Source organism: Numenius arquata, chromosome 1 (assembly GCF_964106895.1).
Source record: "Numenius arquata chromosome 1, bNumArq3.hap1.1, whole genome shotgun sequence".
Classification (NCBI taxonomy): domain Eukaryota; kingdom Metazoa; phylum Chordata; class Aves; order Charadriiformes; family Scolopacidae; genus Numenius; species Numenius arquata.
The window spans coordinates 40,673,938-40,697,609 of record NC_133576.1 but is presented as its reverse complement, the minus strand read 5'-3'; the positions used below and the strand labels follow the sequence as shown (position 1 = coordinate 40,697,609).

The 23,672-nt window shown below is 45.0% G+C and overlaps 1 protein-coding gene across 3 annotated transcripts in view; it reads left to right on the top strand.

Annotated features, from left to right (window-relative positions):
• RUNX1 (RUNX family transcription factor 1) overlaps nt 1-23,672 on the top strand; it is a 169,569-nt gene that overhangs the window by 95,737 nt on the left and 50,160 nt on the right. For 2 of the 3 annotated variants that reach the window (XM_074144737.1, XM_074144729.1), the window contains exons 1-2: nt 1,398-1,667; nt 6,774-6,930. In XM_074144737.1, coding sequence (XP_074000838.1) covers nt 1,398-1,667; nt 6,774-6,930 — 427 coding nt within the window. Of the gene's footprint in view, nt 1-1,397; nt 1,668-6,773; nt 6,931-23,672 lie in introns of those variants that run through there. The other variant, XM_074144721.1, reaches the window with a different exon arrangement.

Genomic DNA, 23,672 nt, shown 5'->3' with positions numbered 1-23,672 from the left:
TGGCTTATTATTACTTTTTTATTTTTTTTTTTTTCAAATCGTGTTGGTTTTTTTTTATTGTTGCTGGTTGGTCGCTTTTGGTTTTCAGTGTGTGCGTGTGCGTGGGGGCTCTCCGCGTAGGCTGGCAGTATCCATCCCGCTGGCTGGAGGCGGCCGAGAGAAAAGCCATGTTTCCTAAAGCAGGCTTCCACCTGCTGCGGTTAAAATATTGTTAAGCAGCCGGTTCCTGTGGCCGAATTAGAGGAAGACTGCCACAGATACCAAAAAAAAAAAAGAATTGGCAATGACTGCCGAAGTTGTTGCAGACTGTTGGTTTGACTGCTGAGGAGGACGTGAGTGAGAGAGAGAGAGCGCTGTTGCACACACAAAACCACAGAGAGAACCCACAATTTAACCAACATCCCCAAACCCAAGTTTTCAGCTGTGGACCTTTTAGCCTCAGAGCTTGCGATCGGCTGCGACCTTTCTTTAAAGTGATGAAAGACGTTATACCAAAGACAAGTACAAAGATAGAGATTTAAAGCTTGAATGACATGCACTGAGCTTCTTTTCTTTTTTATTTTTTGCGCAAGAATGATTGAAAGGTCATGACACGAGTACTCTTAGAGCAACGCGAACCAAACTACTGAAGCTGATTTTCAAGGCTGCTTTAAAAAAAAAAAAAAAAAACGTTGCCGAGAACATTAATGGATTCCTGTCGTGTTTAAATTCTCTACAGATTATATTGTAAATATTTTATGAAGTACAGTATATGTGTGTGTGCGTGTGTGTACGTGAATATATATACAGTTGTAGCCCGCTGACCTTTGATCAGAAAGTCTAGCTCGCGTACCGCCTTCTCTGAAGACTGACCCCGAATTTCCCTCTCTTAAAGAGCGATTTTTTTTCCTACGGAAGACGCTGATGTATTTGTTTTCTCTTGGGACTGTCGAGAAATCACCTGGAAGAAACTGATAGGCAACTGACTCTCTGGGAAGCCCGGGCTTTGCATGTGTTTCTGACCGCGTCTTCTATTTGACTTGCATAATTTTTTCCACGGTGCTTGGGAATTTGGAAGGAGCTTTCCCTTCTTCGGTAACTTTTTGTGTCACGGCCGCAGCCTAGATGCACAGGCGTCGCGGTAAAGCCCCGCACGGACGACCCTTTCGCTTATCGGATTAACGTGATCTGTTCCACAGCGCCAGGACGCCAAGAGTTAAGTCTCGGCGTGCTCGCTATCTCAGCCGCCTTCAGCGAAAAATTAACTTTGGGGACTGGCGTAGAAACAAGTTTCCCCCGGGTCCTCAGCCTGTATCCGTTTATGTTGGTCCCCAGAGAGCAGATCGCTGAAGAGTTACGCTCGTTTCTCTGTTTTGTAAAAACTCTGTGGAGGTCTTTCACTCAAAAGGCTTGTTGTGATGCGTATCCCCGTAGATACCAGCACCAGCCGCCGCTTCACGCCGCCCTCCACCACGCTGAGTCCGGGGAAGATGACAGAGCCGCTGCCGCTGCCCGGCGCCGACCACAGCGGCGCCTTGCCGGGGAAGCTGCGCAGCGCCGACCGCAGCATGGTGGAGGTCCTGGCCGATCACCCCGGGGAGCTGGTGCGCACCGACAGCCCCAACTTCCTCTGCTCCGTGCTGCCCACCCACTGGCGCTGCAACAAGACGCTGCCCATCGCCTTCAAGGTACGTCTTGCCGGCTCCTGAAAATCGCGCTTCTGGGGGCAGGGGCGGGGGGGTGGGCCGGCGGGGAGGGGAGGGCAGGCTGCGCGCCCCGCGGCTGGGGGGACGCGGGGCGCCGACACCCGGGCTCGGACCCGGACCCGGACCCGGACTCGGACCGGGACCCAGCCGGCCGGGGAGGACGGCTCGCCCCGGCGGAGAGGCCACGTCGGGGCCGGCGGTGGGACGCAGGCTGCTTTGCGCCTCCTTCCATCATTCCTTCCCTCCTTCCTTTCGTGGTCCCTGCCACTCGCGACAGCGTGGGAAGGCGTGGGGCGAGCAGGCGCGGCGCGGCTCTCGGCCGGGCTCCGGGCATGCGATGTGCCGGGCAGGCTCCCTCCAGCCGCCGCCTCCCTCTTCGGCCCGTTCATAACTCTGGTAGTGAGGGGCGGCTCTGCTCTAGAAGGAGGGGGGAAATAAATTAAAAGAAAGAAACAACAACAACAAAAAAAAGGCCAAACCCGAGGAGTTTGGCTGCCCTGGGGACCAGATGCCGGCGCAGCCCTTCGCGGACGGATACAGGAGTCCCTCAGATGAAGGAGTCCCGGGCTCCCCCAGAAGCCGGCCGGGGCGGCGGCAGGTCCCGGTGCAGGCAGCCCCCGCGGCGGAGCGCCCCACGGGCTGCCACCGGCGGGGGACACCCGCCCGCCACCGCGGACCCGCCCGCAGCGAGCGCCCGGCGGCACTGGCCGGCCCCGCTCCGGGAGTACCGGCCTTCCCCCCGCTAGGCTGCCAGGGGCTCTTCGGTAAAAACTCACACCTTTTCTTTTTTTTTTAGCTTCTTTTTATAATAGTAAATGTCGGGGCCTACCCCGCGCTTTCCTCCCTTTACCCGGCCTGCTTTCCCGTCACCCGGGTTCAAGTAAAATTCATTCCCTCTCTCCCCTTGGTCACGCTCTTTTTTGCCTTGGGTCTCTCCCTAACTTCTTGAATGCGCTTTTTTTTTTTTTTTTTTTTTTTTTTTTTCCCCGGTACCGGTGTAAATAGGCTGCCGAGCAGGGAAAGGAAAAGGTAATGATTCTCGTTCTCCTTTTCACCGAGGCGGGAGGCGCAGAGACATGCATCTCCCTAGGAGCCCCGGGGGTTAGATTTAGGATCGGGATTTGTAAAGTTCGTGCTTTCTTTTGCGGTCACCGATCGCCTCAGTACAACTTTTTTTGAAGGCGACCAAACCTGAGTCTTTCCGATAGCTTTTTGGGGGGAGGAGAGATGAGGGAGAAGGGAATCAGTTCAGCTCTCAGAGCTTTGGGAAATCCTGCTGAGGAGGCAGCTTTAGGGAAAAGTTTTATTATGTCTGAAGAGTCTCCTTGTTTTACTCATAGATGAGTCTGGGGAAAGGGAGGAACTAATCGACAGGGTCCCTTCAAAATCCTCACATTTAGATTAATTATCGTACTGTCACCCACGCACTAGGCAACTGCTGCTAATTACTCGGGAACCTCTCCTCCTGGAAGGCAGAGTTACGGTGTGGAACAGGCGTGAAAACCCGCTCCGCCCCGCCGGGAAGGGAGATAAGCGAAGTCCCCAAACGCGGCCGGTGTTTCTCCTGGGGGGTTCCTTGCGGCCGGCGGCCACGGCGGCGGCTTCCCGCCGTGACACGCGTGGCCGTGCCCGGGGTGCACCCCCGGACCTGCTCATCTCCCGTCGGGAAAGGGGGACGCGCACACAAGAGGCGGCCCTTCCCGCTCCTGTCCGGCCGCCCAGGCGTCCGGCGGAACGCGGTGCCGCAGCACGGCCCCGGACCGCCCCCCCCCGGTGCCGAGGCACCGGGAGCCGCGGGGTCCGGCAGCCACCGGGGCCGCGCTCCCCCTCGCCTTCCCGGGCAGGAGGGCTCCTGGCGGCAGACGGCTGCCCCGGTTATGTGGAAAATGGAAGAGAAACCCCGGGGGCTGGTTTCGAGAGGTCGCTTTCGTTCCTCGGTTCCTATCCCCCCCCCCCAGCTACTGCAAACCCTCCGTTTTAACCAGCAAACCTGCTCCCAACTTCTGCAAACAGAGTAAAGGGTCAGGTTCTCCAAACAGACGAAAGCAAGCGGTTGTAACACTGAAACACTGAGACAGTTTAACCTAGAAATACGCAAGGAAAAAAAATAATAATTTTTTAAAAAGCCCAAGAGCTCCCCCCCCAACCCAAAACCAAACAAACCAGGAAAAAAAAAACAACCCAACAAAAAAAAAAAAAACCAAAAAAAAAACAGAGGAGGGTTTCCTTCTGAGCTCCTGAAACGTTGTGCTGGGAGGCACCTGCTTGCTAGGAGGCTCGGTGCTGCTCGTACCCTCCCCAATCCCTCCCGCCGTGGACTGCTGAGAAATGAGTCCTGAAATAGTCTGCCACGTACAAAACAACGCCATTGGTTTTGTACTAAATACTCAATATTCGCAAAGGCATTTTTTCAAGTCGTAATTTTTAAGATCATTTGGAACAGGAACTAGAAAATTCAGATCATTCCTATGCTGCCAATATCTTATTTGCATCTGACAAAAAAAGCACTGAGTTTTATCAAGTATTTGCTAACAACAATTACATCAATAAAAAGAGAGAGAGTTTTCTCTTGACGTTTCCTTAGAAAAATTCTCTCACTTGATCTTTAGGTTCAGGATATTATTTCAAACTAAAACGATCATTTCCATGCATTATTTTTTTCCAAAATAAAGAGTAATTCTGAGAAACTTAGAAAATAATACATAATAACTCTAATAAGGTGCCATATAGATTCATTGTCCAAATGCTGTTAAGAAATAACCTAAATCTTAATTTAAAAGGCCAATTTTGTTTGATTGATGCAGCAGAAGTAGGTAATTTAGATACCCGGCAGCGCTGCAACTCTGAGACTCTTCTCAATTCTGTGGAAATACATATTTTTAAGAGCTAAAGAGTACAACAAAGTACTAGATAACTCCAGTCAGCAAGTCCCAACTTATCTGTTTAGTCTTTTTTCTAGTGTAAATGTTTGTATTTCTGTTTCTATTGTCTGTGACTTTTAACTCTAGTTTCTTTTCTGTGTTGTGTAATTTTTATACTTGTTTCCAATATTTTCTTCATGTATCTTATCACTGAGGTTGCAATGTAATTTGAAAATGGTGAGTTAAACTATGTGTCCCGTAAGAGACAACTGACCCTGGATTCACAAAGGTTTTTCATCCCTTAAAATGCTAGCATTTAATTCCTTAAACAAACACGCAAACATTTGCATCACAGGGAGGTGAGGGTAATGCCCCGATCTTCCCCTTTCCCTTTCTTGTGTCTTTAATATATGTGCATGCATTACGGTTTGAGCGTAACTTTGTAAGAGCTGGGTGAGCGCGTTTGGGTTCTCAGTTGCTGACCCTGTGAGCCAGCGTGCCTCATGACACAACGCTGTGCAAGGCGAAAACTCACCAGCTTCGACGTTTTCGAGCAGGGACTGTTTTATGCCAAGATCAAGGAAATGTGAAAAGCGCAGCGCTGAGCGTAGCCCAGGCCACAGAAACGCATTACGGCACACAGAGGAGAACAAAAAAATCAAAAGCCTGGGCCGCAGAGGAATGGGAAAGAGGAAGTTGAAAGAGATACATAAAGAGGGAATTTTGACACTGATTTTAACTTTGCATGTGGAAGTGAAAATAAGGGTTATTGGTGACAAGTGGGAGAGCACTGAAGTGAGAAACGCAGCCTCCTATAGAATGAAAGGCTGTGAAATACCTGAGACTGGAATCCTCTCTCATATTATGGAAGGTAGCAGCGGCTGGGGAATAAGCATCAGAGAGAGACCAAGTGAAGGAGCTGCTGATCCTATTCGGAAAGAACAAGTGTGATTAGAAATTAACAGAAATAAGACCGGGCCGTGACAAGTTTCAGCCAATTATAACTGCATGGACATAAGCTAGAAAATGCTAAGAGGAAGGAAAAATATTGAGCTGCAACTCAGAGGACACGATGCAGGACTACTTCCTCTTAGAATGTGTAAAAGAGGAAATAAAAGCTAGCTAGATTTTTTTTTTCTTTCTCTTTTTTCTTTCTTTTTTTTTGGTAGTAGTCCTGAGGTCACTACTGTAGACTTAATTGGGGGAACAGCAATAGGATTTTAAAAAAGTATGATAGAAGACCTAATTCAAGCTCTTTTGCCAGAGTAAATCAAGAGACATACCGGACATCCATTCAATTACGGCAGGGTAAAATTGTTTTGAGAATTCAGTCCTGCTCGAGAAGATAAGAAAAAAAATTTTTTTCGTCATTTGACCAGTGCGATCATTGTAGATACAAGTCTTAAAATTTAAGATTAGGAATCTATATATTTCTCTGCACTTTGCATCAAAAATGCAGTGAATCTTGTATTCCTAAATATTTGTTTGATAGATGGTGGCACCAAGGAGCTACAGCACAAACATTTTGGACAAGGTTGAAGCCTTTGTCTGAGCGATTGCAGGTTTCATTAGTTCAGATTGCAATTTCCATCCATCAGGTTGCGGGTGAGGTCTTAAGTCAATGATTTGCTTTCACACTTCTAAAGGAAAAAAATAAATTGTTCAGTAAGTTGCAATTAAACATAGAATTGAGGCCTGCTTTTCCATGGACTTATTCTGAATTTATGCTGGGACAGCTCTGTTCAGAGCAGTGGGAGGAAAAGACAGGGAACTGGTGCAGCTGTGGGGACTCTGACCCTCTGCATCCATGAGATGATTCACTTGGTTTTGTTTTCTCTTGAATTTTACATTTCCATCGTTGTGCTGACATTGCTGTAGCTTAAAAGTAATGCTACTGGTATAAATCGGACCAGAATCAGTTCCTGCTGCTTGAATTTATTTATTGGCAATTGCAGAAGTATATTTTGGAATGCTTATTTTGTGTATTTTTCATGTTGGAGTACACCTTATGCTGTGTATTTCAGACGCGCATCAGTGTAAGAACTTTTTCATAGCTCTACAAACTAGGAATGGAAGCGATTTCTGTTTTCCTCAAACAGCTTCTTAGTCTACATAGATTTTTACTGTTCCTGCTTTTTCCTGGTTTATCATGTTACTTGTTGATGTTGTGCACCTGAAAATAAATGTCACGTAAGGAAGCTGAGGATTCTGCTCTTTGGTTTCCTAGGTGGTGGCGTTGGGAGATGTGCCCGATGGGACATTGGTAACGGTGATGGCTGGAAACGATGAAAACTACTCTGCAGAACTCAGAAACGCCACAGCTGCCATGAAAAACCAAGTAGCAAGGTTCAACGACCTCCGATTCGTGGGTAGAAGTGGAAGAGGTATGTGTTTGTTATCAGCTACTGTGGTCATGTTCCTCCATTATGTCAAGTTCTGGTTACGTGGAGGGAATTTGAAGGCAGTGTCTATCGAGTTTTCTGCGGCAGGGAATGCTGCGAGATCTGGCATAGGCCATTCTAAAAGGCACAGAATTAGCTATCTGGTTTTCTTGCTTTATCCTAGCCTGTCCTCTGTGTGACTTCAATTTGAAAGCAGTGACATCTCATTTGAAAAAGAAAAATCACATAGACAGCAAGTCACATTTTGACTCCAGAAGGCATGCTGTCAAATTTAGACTAGTAGAGTATTACCTATGTTTAAGTTTAAATACTGTATTTGCAATTTAAAATGAGAATTTTCAGCTTGTGTAAAGACTCATGACCGTCTTGAGTCTCCCAGGCACTCTCTGCAAAAGCTGGTCTCTGTAACAGAGCAAGCCAACCTAAAATTACAAGTAATTCCTGCATAGATCTAAAAATTTTCTGGCTTTGTCATGGCCTGGTAAAGGCATAGGGCACATTTTCTGACCTTTCTTTCTCTGACAGTGATACAGAACAATATGCAGTAGTCCTGTTACTTAATGTGCTCCTGCAAGGTGCGTAGGATAGAACAGAACAGATGAGCTTAATATCTGACTTGCTGTATCTCCTAGATAATGAGTAATTACTAGTACATAGTAAATAAAAAGGCGTTACGAGTGTAAGTCACAAATGGGATTCGAAGCTGACTTAGACTAGAACTATATAAAAATGTTATTAGGAAGCTGCAAATAGTATCTGACCCGTGTGGCTCACGTTGCATGTGAGTGGGCAGGTGTACAAAACTCGATCCAAAAGCCCGTAAAATCAACAGAAGGACCCTTCATAACTTCACTCTTTGGCTCTGGTCCATAATCTTAAACCCCATAAGTTCCATGCAATCCTGTTTACCTTTCTATTACAAGATTATTTTAAGCGCCCCTCTTGCATTACTGCCCTTGTTGCTGTGAGTGGAGTCCCTTTGTGTGGGTCAGGGTGGGGGGGAAACGTTCAGCCAAACCCACAGAAGGGAAGCTGGTGAGCTCTTGCTCAGAAAAAGCTTGGGGAAAAGATCAGCCGCTCTCTTTTAAGGTCAAGAATGAAAATCTGTCACATCTTCCGTCTGACTTCACGTGATATTCACTTACGTATTTTTGTTCTGTTTCGTTTGTATCTTTAGGTAAAATCTGAATGTAACATTATGGTGTTCCAAACACAGCAGTGTTATTTAGGGACAATTCAGTGCTGTAACACTCACAAATCAAAATTACAGTGTCTGCTGCACTTATGTCAGCTTCTGTATACTGCCTTTTCGAGCAATTTGTGTGCTGGTGTCTCTCTGAACCAGATTAAATACTCAGGGCTCGCTGAGTCCTTCTCACTGTTTTCCCCTTCCTCTCTCCCCATGTGAGCACCTGAGCCATCTCCTGATGCGTGGTGGCATGCATGGTTCTTAGGAGCACGGATGGAATTATGAGCATGCCTCAGGAGAGTTACAAAGGTGACCCACTTCTGCTCGCTTGCTCTCAAACTGCTTTATTCCAAATGGGAGATGGGTCAGGCTTCAGACCGAGGAAGTTACCCTGATTATACACAACAGCCTTTCCTCGCCTTTGAAGTTAAATGCATCTGTAGATATTCTTCCAATATAAATACAGTCAGCAATTTTGGAAGAGCATGACCCTGTTGAAACATAGGTGCAAGCAGTAAATGCATTTTAAGAATAAAACATCAATCCAGTCCCTCTGTATCTTGCAGCATTTTTAGCTGAGAATACAGAAGGAGACGTCTTTTAGAGCATGTTGTTTGGGCTGTCTTCAAAATGCACTTGGTGGAAAACACCCGCAGCTGAGAACGTAGCTTCGTAATGCTAGCAAAGAATAATAATAGGGTAATGCAGAGAAAATTATATCCATTTACTGAAAACATGAGAGATGCTGTAATGTCTAAAAGTATCAGTCATTAAACATGTTCATTTGTTATATTAAAGGTACCACCTTTTCAGTAAATGGAATTTGCATTATGATTCAGAGATGACTGTTTAGAAGATTCAAATGAATAGCTGGCAAAGTGGTGGAGAAGCTAATAAAAACAAACCTGTAGTTCAGTTCCTGGCCATGGTAATGAAGCTAGAAATCATAACAGTGAACTGTGTGAGTTTCAAGGTCAAAATCCAGCAGCTGAGAGAGAACAGTCCCTATTCATACACAAGAGCTTGGCGGGGAGCGTCGTTGAGCCCCTTATCCCGCTAGAAGCGGTTGCTAGTAGCCGGTCACTCGCGCACGGACATCAACCTTGTGTGTCATATGATATCCAGGTGCTCGGGATCCTGTAAGCGATGGAGTGGTTTGGGAACGCTGCATGCTATTAGTCAGTCCTGGAGGTTAAATCTCATCACCTCCATTGGCTGCCCATCTTTGGAGCGAGTGACTAATGTATGCTTTTGTTTACTCCTCGAACAGGGGATTGTTTTCCAAAGGTGGGGACTGTTTGCAGTTGGTATGGGATTTCTGAGGTGCTGTTCTGTTGAATTTGTATAAAGCCTAAAGCAAAAGGCAGCTGCTTCAAAGGGCATTGCTTCCTTTGATACTTTGCTAGAGGAAAATTAACCGAAACTTTGTTTGCTGTGTAATATTTGAGTTTGAATAAGTTCAGTTGCCACCAGTGATAATGCGATGCCAGGAGTATTATGTGAACAATGATTGAAAGTTCACAGTTTGGTTAGTTATGGTCAGAATGGACGCTCTTTGTATGCCTCGGGTGATTTAAAATCCCTGTAGGAGGGTAAGGAACGGCTTCTACCCGTGACAGTTCCCTGTGCATCGGTTATTGCCCAGGTGTAACCATCCCCATGAAAAGCCTTGCTGAACCAATGGCAAGGCACCGCTCTCTCCCTGCTAAGACTAATAAGTACATTAGATAGACTAATAAGACACTCCTAATAAGTAGTTTAAATTTTCTTCCGTGGGCTTTAGATGAAATCTAGCAAGGCAGTCTGACGGCTGTTTCAATTGTAAGACTACTTCCACACTACGTCCACGTTTTCATCTCAGTAAATATGTGGCTCTGTGCTGACTGTGAGAGAGTTACAGTGATTCCCCCCATGCGGGGGCCTGATCATACCTGTCAATCAGAGTGGAGGCGCCAACCAAATATTGGCCAAAGCTTAAAGCACTGAATTGCATTTCAGCATTCGTTTCGTATCTAACAGCAAGCGATTGCACCGTGTTGCTCTGCCCATGCCTGTTGTTTAGAATTACAAAAAAAAAAAACCCCAAACCAAAACAAACCCAAACACTTGATTTTCTTGACATCCAGAATGGGAGCTGAGAATATCGCAGGTCGCCTGAAACATTGAGATGTTGTATAAAAGCAATTTGGCTCACTTTCCCGAACAAAACAGATTTACATTGGAATTGGCTGGGCTCCAGAGTTACTATTCCTCACCCTAGTTTGAGAATGCTACTGGGAAAACCTGCCCGTCTGGCTTGTAAGGCCGAGTAAGTAATTTCTGAAAGAAAAATGTAGTTTAAAACTTCAGCCAACCTCAGACCCTCTTGCCTGATTACCTGGTTAAAAAAAAATTAATCTTTATTTTTCTCCCTCCGTTCATAAACACCTCAAACTTCAAAATGCTACTACTGCAAAGCACCCTGTTCTATTAATGTATAATGAACTGCTTTAGGTTACTATGATGAAATAAATCTGATGCAAAAAGCCTGACACCATAGAATTTCATTGGATAAAATTAAAAATAAATAGTTATTTTGGAGAGGGAAAGCTTCGTGGCTCAGTAAGCATTACATATTTTCCTCATGGAATCATTAATCCCAGTAACTATCTTCTTTGTAGAACGTAACATTAAAAAAAACCCCAACAAATAAACATGTTTTCCAGATGAAAATAATTATTAATAGGTTATCATAATAGTAGCTAATGGGGAAGTGTCTTGGCTTGCTGCAGAACATCTCAATCTAAAGCTGAGAGCTGGAGCTTTGTTATAGCTTTTCAGCAAGGCCTTTTTAAAACTGCATCTTGGAAAGGACTGAATATCAAGCCTACGTATATATTTCCTACTAGCTATCAGGATTAAAGTAATGAATACATTTTGCAATAGTTTTCAATTTCTGCAGAGCCAAAGAAGTACTCCCTTTTCACAGGTGTAGCTGGTAGGAGAACATGAGAGAGAGATATCAGGCATAATCAGAAATTTCTGCCATCAGGACTCTTCCTTCTGGATATAATTTTGGGGAAGAAAAATCAGTTGAAGCTGGAATCTCAAAAATACTTAAAACCCAGAAATTAGTGGCCTGGATTCTGAGTCCAATTATTTTTATTGGTCTTCTGAAGTCAGAATTTTGCTCCTTCTGTGCAGCTTCAGCTTGTGGTTGTGTTATTTGAGCACTTTGTTGAAATTTGTTTTATTTTTTACTTAAACGCATTCGAAATTATAAAAGTATGTGCAAAACAGAGGAGGATGCTATTCAACAGGGTCGTAAAATCAGTATTAAGCAGCCGGCCGGGTCCTGGTCCAAGCCATTGGAATGCTTCAGGGGACACAGTATCAGATACTGGAGTAACAATGAGCCGCGCTTGCCAGACAGGATGAAAATAGAAGAAATCCAACAGCAATCAAAACTGAAAAAAAAAGAGTCAATTGATAGAGTTCAAAAACAACTGCTTATTTATACTTTGGATGGATAAGTGTCTGGTGCTAGCAGGGTGCTATGGCCAGCAGGAGGGTGGTTTGGCCGGAGAGAAACAGGCAGCTCCTTTGAGCCATCCTGCAGCCCTGCCATCGCAGCGGGCGCGGACGAGGCTGGCACGGCCCTTGGGGTGGAAGAGCTGGGCATCTGCAACGCTGCTCAGCCGTGGGTTGCCACTGTTGGTCCTGCCAGCGGTGGGCAGCGGCCAAAGGAAGGGGCCGCGCCGCTGGTGCTGGCCCTGGGTGCGCGTTCAAGGGTCAACGCTTATCACAGGACTGTTCTGCCCCCCAGTCTGGTCTGAATGGTGGATTTTCCTCTAAAAGGCAGAGGCCAGAAGTGGTGGTTTTATTTTTAAGTGACTTAGGGTGGCTTAGTTGTGCCGTTAATTTGAATCAAGATTTATGTGAAAACGGAGCAGCGGCGGAAGAATTCAGCGTGCAGACTCCCCGCGCTGGTACCGAGGAGCCGATGCCTATTTCAAGCCAAATCGCCTGGGTCGGGTTTAGATGGATCAGCAAACCCAGCCCTTCCAAGGCGACGGCTGCCTCAGCGCTGGCCTTTGGCAGGGCCGTGGTGGCAGGAGGAGGGGAGGGAAGGGGAGGGAAGGGGGGAAGAGTTTCTCATAGCACCAGTGCCATCCGAGTGTTTTCGGCACACACTCGCTACGTGCAGCCGGGTTTGCATGAATCGCTGATTGTGTAAGAAAGTATACGAATGATGCAGCTCCGCGTGGGGGTTTGACACGGGAAAACATCATGTGGTCCGTGCGGCTGAGCATGACTGTGGCTGGCTTTGCCAGCTCCCAAACACTCTCTGCTGGGTTACTTAAAATTTCGTCTGGGCGAAAAAAACCCTTGATCAGAAAGCGTCAACAGGAGAAAAATAATGGCAGAGCGATTTGGAGAACTTCCTGTCTCCGGGAGCATTACTGCTGTAAACAGTGGCCATGCCAAGTGCTGAACCACTGCCCTCAGTCCAATAACAATAAATCTATTTTTTGGTTCTGCAGAGCTCTGCTTGTACATTTTTGAAACTCAGGCTAACGGTGAGGATGAGGCAGACACTATCCTCTGAGCGTTTTCTTCTTTTTTTTTTTTTTTTTTTTTTTTTTTTTTTTTCTGTGATAAAAGGAGTTGGGCTTACCAGGATACTGCTTAGGGAAAACAAAGTACCTCTCTAGATGAAAAGGTTACATAGTTTCAGGAGATCTGTTTGCCCTTCAGCTTTTTTTTTTCTCTTTGTTTCTATTTTGCTTTTTATTTTAGTGTGCCCTCCTTGAGAGGCTGCTTGAGTTCTGGTAAAAAAATATATTTGTGTGTACCTATATATGTCCGTACCTGCAGTGCAACTAAAATTACAGCTGCTATTTTGTCATCAAAATAAATTCATTCTGAGAGACGAATTACGACCCTGGCTTTGGGGCTGGCTAGTGAAGTTCACCTGACTATCCTCTGGCATGCAGTTCTTGTCAGCTCACTCAGGATTAGCAGAAGTGAGGATGCTGCAAATCAGTGGCTTACAACTGCTGTCAGGAGAGTCTTTTCCAGCATAGTCATGTGCATAAACCCTCAGCAGTCTGAATCAGGCTCTGTTCCCTTCTAAAAACCCTTCAGCAGCAGTAAAAAAAATAGTTGGCTTTTTTTTCTGTTACCTTAAGGTTGTGTAACTCTCCACCTCTTTTGCTCCCATCCTACTTCTCCCCTGTTTTTCCCATCATATTATTTCAACACAGTTTTCTCAGCCTCTCCAAATCAACCTTATTCTGTTCATCTCTGTCCTGCATCAATCTCCATCTCTTGTCCTCTTTCCTCTATTGATGCTCTTCCTGCCCATCCCCTTTGAGAGCTGATGTCTCTCAGCACAGATTTGGATTCCTGTGCGAGCCTTTATCACAGGAGCAGGTTTTGGCCTCAAAGCATGATGCTAGGAACTATCCTCAATTCCTTCTGCCTTTTCCTGCCATTGCCTCTGAGGATGGGGGGCTACCTGCCATGCTGTGCAGGAGTGGGCAGTGCATAGGGGAGAGGGAGGAGGTTCTGGAGGCTGAGGTGAGAGGTGAGGAGGAGGGAAGCAGCTGCTTTGAAGGCTTGATGCCATAAGAGCTCTTCAGCAGGGCGGTGCTTGGAGGAGCAGCGTGTACACACATCAGTTCCCTGAAGTTTGGGGAGGAACTGAAGGAAACACTTTGGCAAGGCCACAAAGTTTCCACAGGCTAGACTTTATGCACCGGAACTCTAACAAAGCTGCGTCCATATCTGAGGCCACAGAGGTTGGTCTATGTTTGAAGGTTGTCTCTAGTGGAATTTGGCAGGTTCCAAGTTCATAATGGCAGCGTTATCTCCCCCGTCACTGACTGCATGGATATCCATCGAGTGACCCCAGACCTCTTTCGAGCTCCGCAATCAATGCGCATTGCATTAGTGTAATGACAGCATGGAGGAGTCCTTCCTCTAAGAAAATAAACTCCGAGTAAACAGTCTCGGTGCACGCTCCCACGCTCAGCTAGCTACCGAAGAAGTGACTTGTCAGGTTGTCTTCTAGTGTTCACCTGCTTCAGGCCACTGCAGGCGGAAGTCCCTCACTTGCTAAAATGGCCCTGATGATCATAAAAGTGCTCCTTGCCTTTCATATTCAGAGCAGTGCATTGCTCTCCCAGTGAACCCACACCTGCCTTGTTCCCTGCACCTGGTGCCTCTTCCCGCAGCCATGCCAAGAGGTCATTGTCTTCATCGCTCTGTAGGGCAAGGAGCATGTTTGTTCCCAGCTCCCACTTCATGCCAGAGTACTAAGGTATGCCAGCATCTGGCTGGACAGGTGGCCAGGCTGGGGCTGGTCCTAAATGAAAGCCAGCACTGGAAAAAGGGAGAGGGACTGAGACAAAATCCAGGTCTCATAGGGCTTTGTCTAGGTTTACAGGACAATGCACCATGAAATGAAGATGCCTCAGAACAGGATATGCCAAAAACCACAAGACCCATTACACCGAGGTTTTCCCAGTCTCACAATTAGGCAAAGGATGAGAACAGGGCTTCAAGGGGTGAAGAAATCATGGGTTCAAACACAAAAGCAGTCCTTGGGGAAGAGACTGGAATGAGGCACTTCCCTCGCCCCAAACGCTGCAGCCACCAACCCTGGGAGCCAGGCGTGTGCCACTCCTCTGCCCAAAAGACCTCTCTGCCCAAAGGACCTCTAGCCAGGGAACCACCAGGGTTGAGGACTCTGCCACCCCACCTCAGCCATTTGGCCAGGGTGCACTTCAGTGAGGTGCAAAGCGTACATCTGAGGCATGTCCTACAGAGGAGGGAGCTTCCCTGGGGAAAAGCCCTAATACTTACAGCAGGAGAAGAGGCCACCACAGGAGACCGAGTCAGCCAGAGAGAACCCCTTAGCAGCAGCAGCATCTCCCAAACCAAACTGCCCCAGAAGAGGGGGAAAGAAGGGCTCAGGGTTTGGGGACAGACTGCCCATGTCGAGCTGCTTCTTCCCACAGGCTGTGCTGGTGGCCTTGAGGGCACGGGTCTGTTCAGCAGGGGAAGCCCCCTCAGATGTCCTCTGCATCTGCTGCTAGGCACCACCTGGATAGGGGGGTGGGAGGGGTGAGGGGTGTAATTTTGGACTTAAGCTTTTAAGTCCAACCTGAATCCCACTTCAGGCAGCTAAATCCTCTTGTGAATCTGGGTCTTAATCTTTTCATGTCTTTCTCATCACCTATAAAGTGTGGGTGATAATTTCTACCTCAAAAAGCTTATTAATGGCTTGAAATTATAGCTGGGTTAAGGACTATTATTAGGCTTAAGGAACCCAAGGCATTTTCTGTAACAAGGTGGTAGCTTTGCATTTAAGTCATTTCATTTTGAACTGTCCTTTCCGTCTGGTGTTCCTGTTGCTGTTTTTCCCTTTCCCTGAACTATTCAGCAGTGACACAGCAGTCTGCTGAATGATCGTTTCTTCGTTCCACCCTAGAGCTGGATGCATTTCGTGGAGGCTAAGTCATTTCCGAACGCTTATTCACAAACAGCCCAAGCTCCGGTATAGAGAAGCACTTCATTTAAAACTAAAATGATATTGCAGTGAGAAAAAAAGTCAAAATTCCCTGATATGTAGTAGGTCACAGCTCAAAAGCAGAGGTTCGGTTTTTAGGGTAGCACACTCATAGCAGCATTAGAGATTTCCATTAGAGTTATCTTTGGGGGAAAATAATTCCACCCTCTCAAAATCTGCATTCAAACATTAGCGATATGTACATTTGTATAAATGGCATATATACACCTCAAGTCTTAAAAATATTTTAACCATCAGCATTGCATTTTAAGACTCAAACTGTAATCTCCTTGTGCTGCCACTCTGCTGCAGAGACCAGGCACCCCATAGCATCTCATTCTTCCTGTTCTGTAATTATTGTCTCCACCCAAGTTCATAAGAATTTTATAGTGGTTACTGCAGCAACTCCACTTATAGTTAGAGGCTGTTTGGCTTTTCCATTAAAAGGTCTCCCCCTCAACCCAGTCTTTTAACGCTTTAATCCATTTTGAAAACTTGATCTGCAGGCTTTCAGTCTGAGAAGGCATCCCACCCCAAAAATTCAGTTAAAACAGGTCACTTGGGTTGTCTTTCAGAACAGATGCAAACCCACTTTTTTTTTATATTGTCAAACATTATTGTTACTCTGGTGCATGTACCCACAGAAACACATACACCTCCATTGCAAAGCCTAAAATCTGGTATTTACATAGGACGTAAACCTAAGGATGCTAAAGTACAAATGATGTACCTACCAACCAAATTCCTACCACAGTTTGAAATAGCTTCTCTTCTGAAATTAGACAACATTACAATATAGGGGGATTCCTGGTGGGTTTGTGTGTTTGTGGATTGTTAATGTTGGCATACAAAAGTGACTACTGTCTAAGTTAACTACTGGGTGTCACCCTAAGCTGACTACTGTAGGACACCCTGTCTTCAGAGACCTCCTTCTTGCCACCCCAGTCCCAAATCTCTTGACCCTATGCCTCTTCTCAGTTAGTTCATTTATGTCCTGAAGCTCAGAGACACCCTCCTACCCATCTTCTGCTGCAGCTCCCTTCCTGATAAATGGCAAAATCTATGGCCATGACCATTTAGTACCCACAACTGATATCTCCTGCTACCCAACTGCCGTAAGTTTTTCACTGAACAGAAGTAGTCACCCTTTTGTGGCATCTCTGCTGAAGCACATTCACAGGATTCACGTGATGGAAAAATAACATGAAGGTGGTAGAAGCAGTAAGCGGAGGGAAGGAACCTCAAGGAATCCACCTGAGACCAACCAATGCCTTGTATCAAGTGTTTCAGACATGAACATTTCAAATGAGTGCATTTCAAATCCAAGTTTCTTAAGCAGAGAAGGGCCACCAGGTGCCTCGCAGGCAAGCAGTGGAGCGGCGGCGGCGGCTGCACTTTTACACACATTGTCAGTCTGTCAGGGAAGGGATTAGCACAGAGGCCCCTGCAAGGCTGGAGGAGGCGGTGGATGGTATCATCATGACAGCACATGGGACTGGGAAGTGAAACCGCTCATCAGCGCAGAAGTGAAACTGGCTGCACGCAAACTCTTGTCAAATGAAAATGTAAACAACTGGCCAAAAAAAAAAGAGAGAGAGAAATCATAGCTGTTTTAGTGAGCTGAGTCCCACCCTTGCAACATTTGAGAATGTGAGCGATCCTTATTTCTGCAACACAGACTCACTCTTTTGAGGGCTGCAGCTCAAGCACTAAAGGTGTTATTTGCTACTGTAATGAACAAAAAGCAGCATTCAGGCAAAGATGTGATTTTTGAGTTGATGGTGACACATTTCTGGGATGCTGGGTGCTGGCTTTTTTTGTTTGTTTGTTTGTTTGTTTATTCCAGCAGGAAGATATTGTTCTTTTTCCTGAGGAGAGAGATTTGAACATTGGTACCACTGTAGCAGAGCAAAGGGGGAAAAAAACAACTTTAGGACCTGCTGCCTGTGTGGCCACTCTCCAGTGCAAGGGGAAATGTGTAGTATAAGGGACAGGTCTTTTAGCACGCCTGGTACACCTGGTGACAAGGGGCATGCAGAAAACATTGCTGTGCATCACCAATGTGTGTCTGCTGGCATAGCTGCTGAGGGCCTGAGTCAGCCTCACCTTAACAGCCGTAAGTTACACCCAGTATAGAACGAGCTTCTCTATCTGTTTGTTTAAATATTTCATGTCCACAGTATACAGGCTTGGGGTTATGTTTTTGTCTTATGAAATAAGAAGATTGTCAGGGACATTTTCCAGGAGAGTGTCAGGGACTGTCCTTATTAACCACAGTAGGGTTTTAAGGTAAAATTCAATTTTAATGCCTGCTTAGGTTGACAGCATCTCTGTTGTTAAAGCTACTTGATTTCAGTTATGTAATTTTGGTTGCTTAATACAGTTCCTGTGTTGCCTTAGGTTAAATGCATGTACGCTTCACCAAAATAATGCCTTGAAACAATTCCATCCCAGCCACAACCTTCTAGCGTTCAAGCTCTGGGCTTCCCCAGAGCTGCGGCAGGAGAGGCAGGTGGCTCTGCTGCTCCCCACCACAGCATTTGACTTGTTAGCTGGAAAAAACAGCTTGGAGAACAGGCAGGGAGGAAAAGGGAGTGAATTGCATGTTGTGGTTAAGCACTAGGTAGTGCTGCAGGGAGCTGGGAAGGACAGGAAAGGGGAGAAGCCAGCGCCAGCCACACTCCCGCAGCAGCAAGTTGCTTTTCCACAACTTACTGCAAAGCAAATTCAGTAGCTCATAGCTGGGACCAAGTTTGCAGCAGGGCCACTTTTGGCCATTTGCATGACAACTTGGCCCCATATAAATCCAGAAAAAAAAAAAACACCTATTGATTTAATGTGATGGAGATTTCATTCTGGGTAAGTAGATGCTATGTAAATACAGATATAAGAACTTCCTGGAGTGAGACACTCAACAGAAATGTTCAAATGTATATCTTTATGCTGACCCAGGCTGGTTTGGCAGGAGGCAAGTGGGTGTATTTCCCAAATCTCCAACTTGACACACACTTTCACCCTCAAAACATCCATATAAATACATAAACAAATCCATTGCATGTGGGCAGTTCTTGCATTTCTTTGGACAATCACCCTGATTTGCTGACATCTCCCCGTGTTTGCATTTATCTGTTTGGACCATTGATCTGTGGCAGTCAGAATTTGTAAACTGTTTACAGCATGGTAGTTGACGAGGTGAATAACAGTTTTTTCTCATATTTAAATTCGGCGGTATCTGTGGTGTTGATGGTAAACAAATTATGTTATTTTTTTGATGCCGCTTACTTCAGCTGCAGCTTTTTTCTGATGAAATAGCCACTGGACCAAACAGGCAAAGTTATATTCTGACTGTGTGAAACTGTCGCTGGGGGCAGGAGAAAAGAGTCACCATCTGAGCACAGAATTTGGACTGGTGCAGATTTTTTTGCAGTTAGTCATGCAACTTGAACAACTACAAAAATATTTAATGCATAGGATGAGCAGCAGTTAACTAATGAAAGGTCAAATTATGTTGGCCCTTCTCATCCTATTGATTACATTTGGAGTATTCAGCAACTTAAGTGATAAGAATGGTAAAATTTGGCCTCAGTGTATAATAGTTGACATTTGAGAATAAATATGCGAGCCTGTGTATATTACATACTGCCCAGAGATACAGTCAGATATGTTATGAAAATGCAGTAGATATCTTCACTTTGGCAGATACCCAGGAAGATGTTGTGAGAAATTGTAAAGATGTATAAAATTGATCATTTAGCATGGTTTAATAAAAGTAAGTACATAAGCACTAAAAAGTAGAAGCTGGATAAAAAAAAAAAAAAAGTATCATAATCTTTCTTACTAGAACCTGGAAGTCTCTCACTAATGTAATAGAAATGTCTGTAATATAATTTGTATTGCATTTGTGTATTACATTTCATATTTTTCCGTCTATACCTTTTGTCCTTGTCAGCACAAGCATTCTTGGCTCCTTTCCCTTTTTTCTTCTTTTTATCTAATAATTTACTGTAACAATTTTTAAAAAAACCCCACAACTCTAATGACACATCTGTGATCATCAGAATAAATCCCAAAAGCAAAAGATAGTAATTGTAAACACATCATCTGTTGGCCTCGTTTTCCGGCCCCCACTCACCCCCCTACCCCCCCAGGCAAACTTCTGAAGCTTTAACTCCATTTTTTTCTGTCCTCATTTGGATGAACCTTCATCAATGGAATCAGCGGCTCTTTTTGCTTGAGAAAGAGGTGGATTAAAATGAAGTGATAGGTTCAAGATGGGGCCTCTCTTCCCTAAAGCGTGTCTGTTCTCATTCCCCTTTGCGTCTGCCCGTGCAGCCACTTGGACTTTAAGTGTGCCTTCCCACCCCCCAGACCCTCTGGTCATGACATTGCTCAGGGATGACTAAAACAGCACACAGGAGCTTCATGTGACCATGTTGTCACTTGGGATTCATTTTTTCCCCCTTGGTTCCTCTCAAACATTCCCAGGGGCCGTAGCTTACAAGCCTATTGCTCCCTCTAGAGCTCTTCAGTGCTGTTCTGGGGGACTTAAATAATCTCTCATCATGCTAGATGTGATCTCACTGCTCGTTTTGCTTCCAGCTTCTGTCAGATGGGATGCAGACTGAATGCAGACTTCAGGTTCCTGTATTGCACTGTAGAGCACGGGCACAACACGTTCAGATGCTTGGGTCTTGGAGGCTGATCTTCACCTTCTGCTAGTCCAGGAGCAGTATTGCTGATCAGGCGCTGGTGGACAATATTACGCTTTGTGCTTCCTCTTAAGTTCTTGCAGCTTTGCACAATGTCAGGGGATCTCGCGAACAATCCTGTAAAGTCATGAGCTAGGGACAACTGGTTTAAGCTATCATCTGACTTTGGCTGTCAAAACAGCAGTGAGTCTTGAGGGCACTTCTGATAGAACAGTCTCGAGCAAACCCATCAGCAGAGTCTCTGAGTATCATTTCAAAAGTCAGTATTGTGTTTTGAATGCTACTGTTTCCATTATTTTTTTCTAGAAGGGTTCTGACCTTAACACTCTTGAAAAATAAACATTACCAAACAGTTTTTCCTACCCTAGTTGTGAGGGAAGACTTGATGGAAGCTGTGAGTCTTCTGCTCTGCCCTTATGCATATGAGGGTATGCTTGATGTCTGTGAGAAGGGCTTCCAAAGACAGAGCCCTGTCCCACATCTGGAGAATTTAATCCTTATGCTCATGAGGTGCTATGTGCCTAATATTAGGAACTGCCAGGGATAGTTACAGAGAGAGCAACAGTCTCTGAAGTGACTTTTGCACCCCAGTGAGGCACAGCTTGACATTGACATCACCCGTCACCCCTTCCAGCATTGACAAAGGCTCCCATGATGACATAGGAGCAGTTGGCTTCAATGTACTGAGGCATGCATCACAGACCCGAGCTAATTTGTATATGATTTTCTGTAGATTTATGGGAGTGTTTAACCCAGAGGGTCTCAGATTTTGATACTAGCTAATGCAGGGCTACATGCTGGCTTGCTGTGACTGCTAGGATGTCATCAAATTGTCATCAGACTATTGGAGGCATCCAAACCAGGCCAGTGTTTCAGAATGCCTTCTTGGGGTGTTTTGTCCCTCTTTGCAGTCACGAGAGAGGTCAGTTCATCACTTAGGCCGTCTGACTCAGTTTTAGTGGCACCCACCCTTTTCTGAGCTGAGCAGAGACAATAAGTGCTCAGTGTAGGTCTTCTACCAATAGTTAGGAGGTCCACTTCTGTAGGCATCAGAAATCATGGCATCTAATATAGGCTTTAGTGCTAGGGAATCTGAATACAACCTCCACTGACTCATCTGGTGTTATTTCCACCAGTTTAGTCTGCTGCATGTTACATATGTATGTGTGTATGTATGTGCACGTCCTTGTGTGTAAGTGTATTATGCAAGTGTATGTTAAAACCAAAAATCTGTATCATAATACATAAAAGCAAGGAGGAGAGGTTTATAGTCCTGTTGTCATCCCAAAACAGGTATATCCATAAAACACCGATTTCACTAACAATACCTCCAATCTAAATCTACCTTTGTCAACCAGACACATACATGATGAATAATGCAGAAGCTAGGAACAGAAGTGATAAAACCACTTAATAAAGCTAAATGTAAATGAAACAGAATAACCAGAGAAAAAACACAGCCAGAATTATTGGTAAGCAGCAATGAGTGACATGTAGGTTTATGGTTATATAGTCCTGTGGTTAACCAGTATGTGGTTAATGAATAGTCTTCTGTCAACACGAAGTAAGCTAAGTATCTTCCTGCTTTTGCCAACTTGTGTCACAACCTTATAGAGGCTCTGAGATCTAGTCTGTTCTGTAGAAAATCTTGAAAGTAACTTCACCTCTCTCTTCTTTATTCTGGTCTTGTAGACTCATAACGTGGCCACATTTTAATACATTTCACTATTGTTATAAATCTTTTTCTGTGTTTCTTTTCTATCTGGGAAATCCACAAGCGCCTTCTACAGAAATGCATGAGCTGCGTATTCTAGCAGAACAGCAGGAGCACCTTATGTAATGCATCAGCAGTTGTCAAAAAAACCCCCAAACATACAGGAAGAAAGATGGAAATACTGCAGATTAGTAAAGAGAATAAAGTCTATTTTCAAAGTGTCTTTCAGTCTTAGTGATCTAGGTGTTGTATGTAACGTATGTAAACTATTTTTGGAAATAGAAAGATCTACAGGTGCCTCTCTGATATTTGTTAAGTCTAGTCCTATGGGTGATAAAGTTCTTTGGAAGGAAGTTTATTGAACTTTATTACTGATGCCTCATAGAAGGATCTGTTGTGCTGGCAGGGAAAGAGTAACAAAGCTCTAAAGCTTTAGCATGTAATTTGGTATTTAAAGAATGTTAAGAACATAGACATCCTTGGTCTGGGTAGATGTAGGACCCAAAAGTTGAGGGCCAAAGGCCCTGAGACAGGGATTTGAAATGAGTTTTACTTCTGTTGCAATTATTTTGATCTCAGGGACTGCTTTCTAGTGAGGATGTGCAGGTGGGAAGACACTGGCCTGGGATTTGAAGGCTTTGTTTCAGCTTCTGTTTTGTCAGGGCTGTGATTCAGGTTTATAGTCGGGTTTAATTGCAGCAGCCAAAGTGGTTAGCATCGCTGGCCACAGGCTTCCTGTGAGATCGTGGCCAAGACACTTTATCTCCCCACAGTTCCTCATCCGTAGAGTGGGGAGAATACCTCCCTAATTCAGAGCAATGTGATGAGGACAGTTTCCAGTAACAGCTATGTGTGCGCTCACTGTGATGTTGATGCAGACCATTAGCACCAAAGTAGGAACTGCATTAAGAGAAGTATTGAATTGCAAGTGAATGTGCATAGGGAGGGGGGAATATTGCTGCTAGAGGCAGGCATTTATATTTACATTTATATTTAAATTTATATTTATTTATATAGATAAATGAGGCAAACAATAAAAATGGGAAGTCTTAGAAGGGAAGAAACTCAGCACTCAGGAGGGCTGGAGCCAAGTGGTAAAATGAAGCAGGCAGATCTGTATGGGAAAGCTTGCACAGCATGTGCCCAAAGGAGGGGAACCTCAATTTTATTACAACAGTTCCTGGTTATCTAACTTGGGGTGATGTCCCTTGATGTCTCTTACTGATAATGAAGATTCCTGTCAGTATCTGAGTCCTCCGTGATGCTGAGATAACTATGCTAAACCTGCTGACAGGCAATGTTTTTATTGTTGTCCAGGCCAAAGCCATAATGAATATGTGGTCTTATCAAAGATGCAGAATGTTACTTTTTAAATAACAAAAGTGCCTGAAGTAAATGCTGCATTGGCCAAAATCAAATCCAGCAGTAGCAGGATCTGAAGGCATTGCAGTCACAAGGGGATATGAAACCCTCCCCAGCAGCCATCAAAATGAGTACTTTTCCCAACTTAGAGCCGTGGCATTCACATAACAGTTTTGAAAAGGCCTTCACAGTTTT